Source organism: Grammomys surdaster, unplaced genomic scaffold (assembly GCF_004785775.1).
Source record: "Grammomys surdaster isolate TR1022 unplaced genomic scaffold, NIH_TR_1.0 165, whole genome shotgun sequence".
In the NCBI taxonomy this organism is placed as follows: Eukaryota; Metazoa; Chordata; class Mammalia; order Rodentia; family Muridae; genus Grammomys; species Grammomys surdaster.
The window spans coordinates 9509846-9522526 of NW_021604613.1; the positions used below are offsets into that span (position 1 = coordinate 9509846).

The 12681-nt window shown below is 35.6% G+C and overlaps 1 protein-coding gene across 4 annotated transcripts in view; it reads right to left on the reverse strand.

Annotated features, from left to right (window-relative positions):
* Positions 1-12681, reverse strand: part of Boll (boule homolog, RNA binding protein) — a 95762-nt gene that overhangs the window by 76887 nt on the left and 6194 nt on the right. For 3 of the 4 annotated variants that reach the window (XM_028765698.1, XM_028765699.1, XM_028765700.1), the window contains exons 4-5: positions 2783-2837; positions 675-750 (exon numbers count right to left, since the gene is read on the reverse strand). In XM_028765698.1, the coding sequence (XP_028621531.1) occupies positions 675-750; positions 2783-2837 (131 nt within the window). The remainder of the gene's footprint in view (positions 1-674; positions 751-2782; positions 2838-12681) is intronic. The other variant, XM_028765701.1, reaches the window with a different exon arrangement.

The window sequence follows — 12681 nt, forward strand, 5'->3', positions numbered from 1 at the left end:
AAGAGAGAGAGGGAGGGGGGAGGGAGGGAGGGAGGGAGGGAGGGAGAGAGAGAGAGAGAGAGAGAGAGAGAGAGAGAGAGAGAGAGAGAGAGAGAGAGAGAGAGAGAGAGATGAGGTATGGAGTTGGTCGGGTGAGAAGGATCTGGGGGAGGGTAAAAAATGATCAGACTATACTATATGAATTTTCAACAAAAAGAAAATGCTATCGTGGCTGGGCAGTGGTGGAGCACGCCTTTAATCCCAGCACTTGGGATGCAGAGGCAGGCGGATCTCTGAGTTCAAGAGTTCGAGGCTAGCCTGCTCTACAGAGTGAGTTCCAGGACAGCCAGGGCTACACACAGAGAAAGAGAAACTCTGTCTTGAAAAAACCAAAAAAAAAAAAAAAAGAAAGAAAAAGAAAATGCTATCGTGACACACAGTACTTTGTATGCTAATTAAAAATAAAAGATTTTTCTTCTAAAATGTTAATAGAATATTCAGGTGTATTTCCCCTCTACCCTCAAACTAATGTATTTTAATTTTTGGTAAGAATATTTATATGGGCACCAACTTTGCTAAAATAAATTTATTACATAAAAGAAAGAGGATATTTTAATAAAAGGTCTATAAGAGTCTAACATTTCACAATAGGACTATGCAAAATATTAAAAAATCCATTAGTGCTCAATACATACGAGGAATCCCTACTTGTTGTTTTCTTATTGCTGGACCAATGTTGAGTTTCTTATCCTTGTAATTAAGTTTTTCAGCCTAAAATAAAGAAAAAAATGTCATTTTAACACAATAATTTGTAAAAATCAGTGACAAACCCAGTATGAAATTATCAGACATTGTATGACTTTTCTTCTTCTTTTTAAAATATGTTTTATAGATTACAGGATGGCTTCAAACCTATGTTATCTGATGCCTGTGAACTTCTGATCCTTTTCCCTCTACCTCTCAAGTGCTGTGATTATAGGCATGTGTCACATTGCCTGTTTATGTGGTATTGAGAATTAGTATGCTACAAATTGAGCTACATCCCCAGTCTAAAACAGATGGATCCTGGGTTAAAAAAAATCAATCTTTATCTTGGTTCTACACTTATGAATCCAGGTGACGTAGTATTGATCGTTACTTGCTGATGTGTACTTGCAATTTATATATTCTCTAAAATTTATTTGTAATTTCTGAGCCACTCCTTGTAACTATTTCAAGGTTATTAGTAGACATATATAGAAATTGTGAGTAGTCTAGCACACAAGTACCCAGGTAAGATCAAAGTGATGATTTTATTCTTGTTCCAGCTATGTTATTTTAATCAAGTGTCCCTTTAGATATTCTTTTCACATCACGTGCTTTAAAAAAAAATGACTTCCAGGTATTGAAGCACTAGCTAGTGTTCCTAAGCACAAGAAAGTTGTCATATACTTATGGAGAAAACATGTTGACATGCTTATAATTCAGGTATGGATGTAATGCTATTGGCCATGAATCTAATGTTAATTATTCAACAACTATTAAATATAGTGTCTATTATGGCTTGGATATGAAAGTGTCCACCCTCCTTCCAATAAAGTCAACTGATAGATCCAACCATAGGAGGTGAAATAATGAGCTAGAATAATCTTAACACTTTTAAATAGTCTCTCTTAGGTCTTTGTGATAATACAAATCATTGCTACCACAATTTCTTTAAATATAAACACATAAAACCATGTTATGTGCTGATTTACTGGTAGCAATAATATTGTGGCTAGAGGATGTTTGGTACCTTCTTCAACTAGGAACACCTGAAGTTCAGTATTCACTAATTCAGTATTTATGGTGACTTTACAGAAAATAAAGCTACTATGCATAAGAATCAACTATGTATGATCTTAATAATATGTAATTAAACTACTTTTTTCTAAAAAGGTTAAATGTTATACTTGCTATAAGTTAAAAGCTATCAAAATAAACTACAGGTTATATCCATTTTATTAACAAAACTTCTTGAGTTATGAAAAGTGTTTCAAAGGAAGGAAATAATCTCAGGTAATCTTATTCTAGTAGTCTGTATTTGTAGTGTTTCTAAGGAATTAAGAAAACTATGTATCACAGAGATATGTTCTTTTTTTTTTTTTTGGTTTTGGTTTTTCGAGGCAGGGTTTCTCTGTGTAGCCCTGGCTGTCCTGGAACTCACTCTGTAGACCAGGCTAGCCTCAAACTCTCGAACTCAGAAATCCGCCTGCCTCTGCCTCCCAAGTGCTGGGATTAAAGCGTGCACTACCACCGCCCGGCCAGAGATATGTTCTTAAATTACTAGTTTAAGCAAATAAAGCAAAACTCACTATATCTTAAAAACTATTCTCATGTAATGACTTGGAATGAATTCAGACTGTTTCTTAGAGGTCAATGTCAATCCTAAAATATATACAAATATACACACACACACATACACACACACACACAAACACATATATATACATGTATGTATGTATTCGTACATACCTGTATATTTTTTTTTTTAAAGATTTATTTATTTTATTTATGAGTACACTGTAGCTGTCTTCAGACACACCAGAAGAGGGCATCAGATATCATTACAGATGGTTGTGAGCCACCATGTGGTTGCTGGGATTTGAACTCAGGACCTCTGGAAGAGCAGTCAGTGCTCTTAACCGCTGAGCCATCTCTCCAGCCCACATACCTGTATATAAATGGATCATTGTATTTGTACTATGCCATTATACTACCATAAAGGACTAGTTTCAAAGAAATGCATTCCAAACCACTAATTAAATACACTGAAAGAACTTACCTCTTGCAAGATTTTTTGTGCATCTTCTTGAGTTTCAAAAGTGATGAAACCATACCTAAATAAATGCATTAATTATTACCATTTTCTTAGAACATCAAGTTAAATTTTATTTTGCAGTTCTGGGGATTAAACCTAAGGTATGCAATTTTTTTAAACCACTAAACTATATGCCTAAACCTGTATTAACATTTTTACTTCTAAAATTTTGCAACTGTAGAAATAAGTCTTTCGGTATGCTGCATCAGCATGGGAACCCTAGATTAATCCTGTCATCCTTGCTTTTTAAAGTGAAGGGGACTGAAGGAATAAGGAACTCAGGATCCTTCAAACAGGATCTTTTAACACTGAGATGCAAGCACATGAGAGATTTATGTTTTGGGTTAAAGACTGGGCTATGACAGATTTCAGGCCAGAACAATCATCTTTGATTCCTTTCTTTTTTTTCCTTCTCCTCCAGGTTGTGGATGGAAACCAAGGCCTTGTGCATACAAGGCAAGTGCTTACACTGAATACATCTTTAGCCTTGTAATTTACTTAAAAAACAAAGCAAACAACTTATAAAAACCACAAACTTTGCCTTAGAGTTATTAAAGTAGAAAAAATGTCAACAATACAATATTTCAATACAAAATTTCTAATACTTGTATAGATCTTTACATATCCACAATTTGATATTTAATTATTGTTACAATAATTTATTGTTACAATAAACTAATACTACGACAACTAGTATATTTTTCCAAGCAACAGCAATAAAAATACAACCTACATTTTAAAATATTTCTTGTATTTAATTTTGACATGCAAATAACACCAGCAATCAGGAAGCATAGGAAAAAGAATAGAGTTTTCGCTCAGCATGGGATACATAGCAAGACACAAAGGTTAAAAAAAAAATACATGTATGATGTACATTATGTCCAAAAGCTAAATTTTAGGAAAAAGAAATAAAACAGCTACCAAGTATGAGTGCTGTTTAGACAGTAAACTCCTGTTAATAATGCTAAATATCATAATTATCATTTTACAACTCACAATTACTATACCACAGTTTTTCTTCTTGTTTAATGTTTACTTTTGTGCTAGGGAAGAAAGGTCCTCATGCATTCTCAGCAAGTGCTCTACTACCTGGCTATACACTAATACCAAAGTAACTTTTTTTTTTTAAAGAAAGAAATTTCTCTTCCCTGTTTGTCCAAATATTATTTTTACACTGAATCTTTTTTCCAGTGTATGATTTTTGGGATCTTTGTTGAGAATCACGTGGCTGTGTGGGCTTATTTCTGGGTCTTCTATTCCTTTGGTCTTTGTGTCTGTTTTTGTGCTCATACCAGTGTCTTATTTTATTTATCTATAATGTCTAGGGCTCATACATGAAAGAAAGCATATGGTATTTACATAAGACTGAGTTAATTTGCTTGAAATATCTCTAGTTCCATTCATTTTCTGACAAGTAACATGGCTTCATTCTTTTTTTATGGCTGTGTACATAAACTACATTTTCTTTATCTACTCACAATATATAAGGGCTGCCTTCTTTCTGCATCATTGCCAGGATTTGTTTTATCAATGACTGTCATAAGACAGAATCTCAACGTAGTTTATTATCTTTATTTTTCTGATGACACAAGGTTAAATATTTTCCTACACATTTACTGGCCAATTATAATTTGATTTTGAACATTGTCTTCTCATTTCATTAGGTCATTTATAGACTGGATTGCTTTGTTTTGGCCTTTTAGTTTAATTTTTTTTGTATATTCTAGATAACAGTCCTGTCTGATGTATAGTTAACAATGATCTTCTCTTATTCTCCAAGCTATCTCTTCACTTGTTTCCTTTGCTGTGCAGAAGCTTTTGAATTTAATGAAATACCAGTTGTTAATTGTTAGTGTTATTTCCTGAGTGACTACAGTCCTATTCAGAAAAGTCCCTGCCTCTGCCAATACCTTGAAATGTTTCTATTGGTTTTAGCTTCAGGTCTTATATTATTAAGATGTTTTATCATTTGGGGTTACATTTTTATTCTAATTTATGCACATGAAGCTTTGAATGTGTACTCCTGTGCTTAGTGTCCAAGGAGGCTAGAAGAGGGTGTGAGATCCTTTGGAACTAGAGTTACAGATGATTGTGTTGTAGGAACTGCTCTGGGAGAGCAGCAAGCACTTTAACCAAGCCATCTCTGTAGCCTCATTCTCATCATCTCTTAGTTTCTACATTGTTTCTGTATCTCACTGTTGCTGTTACACACTGGCTTAATTTTTTTAAAAATATTATCTTTGTTGTGTTGTCTACAATTTATCATTTCTTGCACTTTTCCAATTTAGTGGAATGTAAACCTTTAAAATGTCCTGAAATGGCTGCAAATTTCTGAAATTCATTACCTGTTACAATCTCTTCTGTTTTAAATCTAATTTTGCTAATTTGGCTCTCCTCTTTTTTTTTTGTTAGTTTGGCTCAGAGCTTATGGATCTTGTTTCTTTCAAAAGCACTGTTGGTTCTTGATCCATTTCCATTTTATTAATTTTTGTCTTGATCTTGATTCTTTGCTTCTATTGACTTTTTTTTGGTTTGTTCTTATTCTTTCCCATAGCTACAGGTATATTATTATTTACCTTGAAGTCTGATTCTAAATGCTCATATTTTCAGCTATGAATTTCCTTCTTTATTATTTCATTCTATTTCATAGGTTTGTATATGTTATGATTTCACATTTTAATTCTCAAAATTTATAAATTTCCTTAATTTGGGGGGATCCAATTAGCATTCTATAAAATGGCTCCATGTTCTAAACTGTTTATTTCTACCTTTATTCCACTGTGCTCATAATACAAAAAAAAACCAGTTTTCCTTTATTTGATAAGCCTTGCTTTCAACCTATCACAGATCTACTTTAGAGAAAGTTGTATGAGTCAATCAGAGGAATGTGTATTCTGCAGTGTTTCAATGGAATGTTCTGTAGATGGAAGATCAATTTGATCCATGATGTCATTTAACTCAGATGTTGCTCTATTTTCTGTTAGAATGATTTATTAGTGAGACTAGAGTATTGAAATGACACATTATTATTGTGTTAGGGTTATTCTGTATCTCTGTACACTGGTAATTCTTGTTTTACAAAATTAAGTGCGTCAGTGTTTGGTGTATATATGTTTAGAATATTTTCTCTTGATGAATTATTTAATCAATATGAACATTCTTTTTATCTCTCTTAATTTTGTTCTGAAGTCTTCAGATACAGAATAGTAACTCTGTTTGTTTTCCACTTGCTTGGAGAACCTTTTATCATTTTCTCATCCTTGGTTACATTTATCTAAGACGATGGGGTGTATCTTGTAGGCAACAAATAGATTCTGTTTTTTAATACAATCTACCTCTCTGTGCCTTTTAATTGTAGAACTTAGTTCATTTATTTTCAAAGTTACTATTAAAAGGTGTATTAATTTCTGTTGCTTGTCAAATTTCTAGTGCTTGACCTTCTTTTTATTCCTTAACACTCTTCTAGCATGGTTTAGTCTTTTCTGTAGTACCATGGATGTGCTTAGTTTTTTGCTTCCTTCTGAAATATTAAGTATTTTCAAAATTTTCAGTGTTTGAAATACACCATTCCATATTCCCCTGGCTTTAAAGGCTTTGTAGAGAAATCAATGCTGAGAGGCTTGCCTTTGTATGTGACTTGGTGTTTCCTCTTGTGACTTTCAATATTTTTTCACTCTCTATGTCTGGTGTTTTAATTATAACATGATATGAAGAACTTTTCTGTTTCTGTTCATTTTGGTTTTTATGTGCCTCTTGGACAGAGGTAGTGTTGTCACCTTGACACAATCTAAACTCAGTTTAGAGATAAGCCTCTACCCACACCTGTGAGGAATTAGCTTGGCTTCTGGGCAGAGCTGTGGATGACTATCCTTATTAGATTATCTAACTGAGGTAGCAAGGCCTCCCCATTGTCATTGGGCATTCACTGCTTTCTTCTTTGTGACTATGTGCTGTGGCCACCTGCTTTAAGTTCCTACCATCTTGACTTCCTTATTACTATGATGGACTGTAAACTTGAACGACGAGCCAAAACAAACTTTTTTCTCTTGTCAGAGTATTTTATCAGTTACAGGAAAAGAAACTAAGATGGGTGATCACCTATTTCTCTAGATTTGGGAAGCTTTCTGTTTTGATTCTATTAAAAATACTTTTATGCCCTTAGCTTGGAGTTTTTCTAACTGGATCATTGTAAATTTTTAATTTAGTTAAACAGAGCCCACATGTTCTATTCATACTTTATTATTTTATCTTTGTTGCTGTAAGGATTCTAATTCATCTTTCTTGTGTTTCATTTGATCCATTCTATTGGTAAAGCTTCCTACTGAGTATTTTTATTTGACGTACTGAATTTTCATGGTTTCCGTATTTTTTTTTGGTAAATTCCTTTCTCATATTCTGTACTGACTTTCTTATTTTAGTCAGCGGTTTATATTCTCTTTGGTAAGAATTTATTTCATGTTGTTTTGTTTTACTAAACATTCTTATTGCTCCTTGAATTGAATTTTACCTAATTTAGCACCATTTATGATGGAATTGTCACTTTTTTGGGGGTGTGGTACTATGTGTTTTTCAGGTTTCCTAATTACCACATTAAGACTTATGTATCTGTGGTTATTTTGGTAGGGTTTTTATCAGCTATATTCTTTAATTATTTGTAATATTTAAAGGGGGCTAGATTTGATAGAATTGAGGTACACAGTTAAGTAGTTAAATCCTCAATCTGTGTGCTCAGGGCACTTGGCAACTCTTTACTACTCCTGAGTACAGTATTAACTGCAGAAGCAACCCTAAATACTGGGTAGGTCTACAACACAAACATCACACTAGCTAGTTAAATACAGCTTCAATATGAACTAGTTGAGGATCAATAAGCTGGGATTGTATAACCAGGATATTAGTTACAAAGATTAAGGGTGGAGTGACTATAGGCTGGGTAAGGATAGGTATCAGTAGTAGATTGAGGAAAAAATTTGAGGTAGGAAAAATATCTGGGAAGGGAAAGTTGGGGAATTTTCAGAGTTTAAAGTTTGGAAAGTTAGAGTGAGTAAGTAAAAATGGAATAGGCATAGGGAAAAGAAAAAAAGCAAAAAGCTGTAGGAATAAGAGGGAAACTGTATGGGCTGAATGTAAGAACTGTACTCAAGAGTACAAAATGGTAAAATGGGTAGAGCAGCATATAGAACATCATACAGCCTAACCAAGCACAGTAAAAACTAAAGCTAGACCATTACAAAACATTTTTGCAAAAGTAAAGACTAAGAAATGAAACAAAACAAAATAAAACAAACCCAGGAACAAGAAAAACACAAAAGTACAATAAATCACATTGGACATATCTCATTTTTGGAAGGATGAGTTTTGAATTCTTTCACTCACTGTGATGTTTCATGTACTATCTTGTGTTGATGGGAGAGGTATAACTACCAATCTCAGTTTGTACTATTAAATCAGATTTGGGGACGCATTGCCCCAGCAGTTTGGACCAGTTACCTTTTGGACTAAATTTTTGGTACAACTGTGCTGTGTTCAGTAGTGTATCCTCATCTCCCTCACTGACTTGGTCTTTGGTTTTGTGGTGCAGCAGTGGTAGCGTTCCCCTGCGGTTTGAGAAGACAAAACAGATCACCTTGTTTGTTCCAACTGACCTCAGTGGCAGCTTTGGGAGCCCGCCTCATGTTTGTTTCTGATTTTGGTATAGAGGTCTTCAATTACATTTCTAGAGTTATTCATTTGCTTGTTTGATTACAATTTGAAGCCACTGGTTATCTCACAATTTTGAATTTGAAGTTTTCGGAATTCTTTGTTGAGTATTTAATTACTATATTTAGATCCAATAATTAAGGAGCTATGATCCTATGGACGAGCCCTTGCCTTTCATGTCTCTTGTCATTTATATATCTATTGGTATGGATAGCTCTTCTATTTCTTAAGAGGAACCCTCTTAGCAACTAGCATTCTCTTCATGGCTCAATCCCCACTACTACCCATGAAGGAGAAAACAAATGGCTTTTATAGCTAGAACACTAAACCTTGGCAGATGAGAAACGATTGACACTAATATACCACCTATAACCACAAACCCGAAAATGACAAAAACCATGCATAAGCCATTAAGTTAAATACTTAGGGTAAAAGTAAACATAGCAAACTACTGAAATGACAGGAAGCTGGGAATGGGAAAAAAGAAAAGAGAGGTAAGGTTAAGTGAAAGAAAGGAAAAAGCATGCAGAAATATGCTGGGAAGTGGGAAGAGCAAGATATTAATTCTGAGTCTGCAATAAAGGAAATGTGTAAACAAAATAAAATGTGAGAAGAATAAAAAAGAAAATTGTTTTGAAAACAGAGTAAAAATACTAAATTGTATTAAAAAAGAAAAAAGGATAAAAAGTCTCATACATACTCATGCAAAATAAAACAGCCAGGACAAAATATTGGAGTAGCTTCTTTGTGTTCCTCTAGTATGTAAGGGGCAGTGAGCAGTTAAAAATGGAGTCACCTGACTTTCCTAAGATTTCGGCTAATATTGAGCCTGCACTAGCCAAGTGCCAAGTGTCAACATGGTCCAGGCTGTCTTTGCTTTAGGATCTTTGCTTTTATTGTGTACCAGGAGCCTCTATGGCCACAGTTAGCACTGTACTAGGCCAGGGAGACTCTTCCTTATTCCACAAATTCCTTAGTTTGGACACCTTAGGTATAGCTATTGTCTAAGCCAAACGGTGTATCCAAGTATTCTAAGGAGCAGGGAGGGCAAACTGAGCACTGAGATGTAAACTGAAGGATTAGTCTAAGATTTTCAAATCCCATTAAACACCAAATGCCCTCTGGGAGAGAGGAGGCTGCAAAAGTTGAGGGCTTAGCTTGACCTGAGTTTTGGACATCCCCTAGCTTGTCAGCAGTTAAATCATGTGCTTAGATGTGGCTCCAAGAGTTGGAGTATGTACTACACTCAGGCTCAGGGCTATTAGCTTCCACTACTTATCCTCAGATATGGCTCTCTGCTAGCCACAGACCATCACATTCTTCACTTTTGGGAGTTTCCTGCTGTCTGAACTTCTCAGTGAACGAAGCTCTTCCTTATGTGCCCACAGCTCTTTCCCATTCAAGAGCTGGGGCAGATTCTTGTTAGGCTCTCTGACTTCTAATGGTTCCTTATTGGCCCACTGTTCTGTTTCTAGACACTTTTCAGCTGTCCTATTACCTCTTTTGTAATTGCTAATGTTCTTCTAAACTTGCTCTCTCTGGAATGGAATCTTTTCTTATCCTGATTATCATTCATTGTATCTCAGAGATGCACCTTCTCATTTAACACCTCATCTGTGTATTTCTTTCTTTTCTTCCCTGCTTCTTTTCTGTGGTTCCAGGGATGAACCCAGACCCAGCCTTTTGTTTTGTTTTGTTTTGTTTTGTTGGAGAGGGCAGTAACCCAGGTCAGTCTCCTAGTTGCAAGCTTCCTGCCTCAGTCTTCAAGATGCTAGGTGGCATCTGACTTACCATGCTTTGCAATGACAAAAGTCTGTATTACCAAAATCATGTAAATTCACCCAGTCAATCAAAAAAGATATAATCTCAACTCATCTTAATATTGTTTGGAAGTCTCAGTAATTTTTTTGTTAAAAACAATCTCTGTGAAAACACTAGTCCCTGCCAGTCTTCTATGTCATTTCTTAGTAACACTGTTTTCTGTCTTATTGGTTCTTTCTAATAACTGTAAATATGTTTCTCTATTTTAGGAAAATAAACACAACTTTACCTGTACTCACCTCCACTGCTTTATCTAATTCTTTTTTGAGTTTGCAACAAAACTCCTTATGTAAATGTTCTATGCGAACTACCTTTTCCCTCTCTGAAATTTTTGGCTTTTGTTCACACAGAAATCCTGAAACAGCTCTACACATTACAGGACAGTCTATTAACTTCAATGTTAGTTCTTGTTTTAGTCATTATTGTTTTGTTATAAAGTGACATCATGGCCATAGCAACTCTTACAAAGGGAAGCATTTAACTGCAACTTGCTTACAATTTCAGAGGTTTAGTCCACTGTCATCATGGTGGGAAGCATGGAGGCACAAAGGTAGACATGGTGCTGGAGAAGGAGCCAAGAGTTCTACAACTGGATACCCAGCAGCAGGAAGACAGAGACACTTGGTTTGGGCTTTTGAGAGCCCAAAGCCCACCCTCAGTGACACACTTCCTCCAATAACGCCATACCTCTTAATCTTTTCAAGTAACACTTCTCCCTGGTGACCAAGCATTCAGATATACGACCTATGGGGAAACCTTGTCTTTCAAACCACCACATTCCATTCCTCGGCCCCCAAAGACTCATTTCCATATTATAATGCAAAATACATTTAGTCCAACTTCAAAAACCCCATAGCTTATCACAGTCTCAACATCATTTAAAAATCCAAAGTTCAAAGTCTCTTTTGATAGCCTAGGCAATCTCTTAACTGTAATTCTCTATAAAATCAAAATCAAAAAGCCTAACACATACTTCCAACATACAATGGCACAGAATATATGTTATCATTCTAAAAGGGGGAAGAGGGAGCACAGTAAGGAAATATTGGACCAAAGGAAGACTGGAAACCAGCAGGGCAACCTCCAAATTCTGCTGTCCATGTCTGATATCAAAGCACTCTCCAGATCTCTGACTCCTTTCAGCTTTGCTGACTGCAGCACACTTCTCTCCTAGGCTGGTTCCACACTGCACCCACAGCATTCCTCAGCAGGTACCCCATGCCCCTGGCACCTCCAACACCTTTAGTCTCAATGGAATTCAGGCTTTACCATCACAGCTTCATGTAAGTCCTATTTGGGTCTACATGCAGGGACATCCCTGACATATGCTTGGCTTCAGCAGCTTTTCTTAGCCACAGAGGAAGATTCTATAAGCTTTTTCTTGTATTTTTGACTCTAAAGCTAAAACCACATGGCTGAAGCTTGCCAAGTTTTGTGGCTTGTGGAGGCTGAACTTGCCCTCTTGTTCAAGTACATTTATACCGGAGTTTTGTTGTCCATAGTTTCCTTTACTGCTTAGGCTTCTCTTTATTTCCTTTCTACAAGTTGGCAGCTTAACTGGGTGGGAGATTGCCCTAAGGTCACGACTCCCTTTATTCAATTTAGAGTTCTAAAAACAAAAATTAAAACTTTTCTTAAACTATTTTTTATCTCTTTGAACACTGGTCTTAGTTGTATTACATTTCCTGGCACTCCCCTTTCCTCAGAATGACTGCTAATAACAGTACAACAGAGTCAATACTAGCCTCTCTTGAAGTCTCCTGGCTCAACAACAATAATCCAAAACTCTTCAATTTGCCTCAGGTAAATTTTGAGACAAGGGCAGAAAGCAACCACTTTCTTTGCCAAAATATCACAAGAATGGTCTGGTCTCTAGGCAACTTACAAATATTCTTTTCCTCTGAAACCTCTTGAGCCAGGAGTTAAAATCTGCATTGCTCTTAGCACTGTTGTCTTCCATGTTCCACCTAGTACGGCTCATTAAGCCCTGCTTAAAGCATTCAAGTGCTTTCCTAATCCAAAATTCCAAAGTCATCACAATTCTGGATATTACAAGAAATCATTTCCATTAGAATGGTATTTCTTATTTGCTCTGAACTAGATTCTGAACTAAAGACCACAGATATTCTTTGGGGTCAGCAATTTGCAAATAAACTCTCTTATAGTTGAAAACAAAAATACAATTCCAAAAGTATCTGCTTCTTTAGCTAATATATATTTGACACTCAACATTTTTGTCATATTATCCTGAATGACCCTTTGGTTCATACAAAGGTAAGGTTTTAGACTAACAAATATTATAGAGTCCCTCTTTACCTCACCAACACACACACACACAC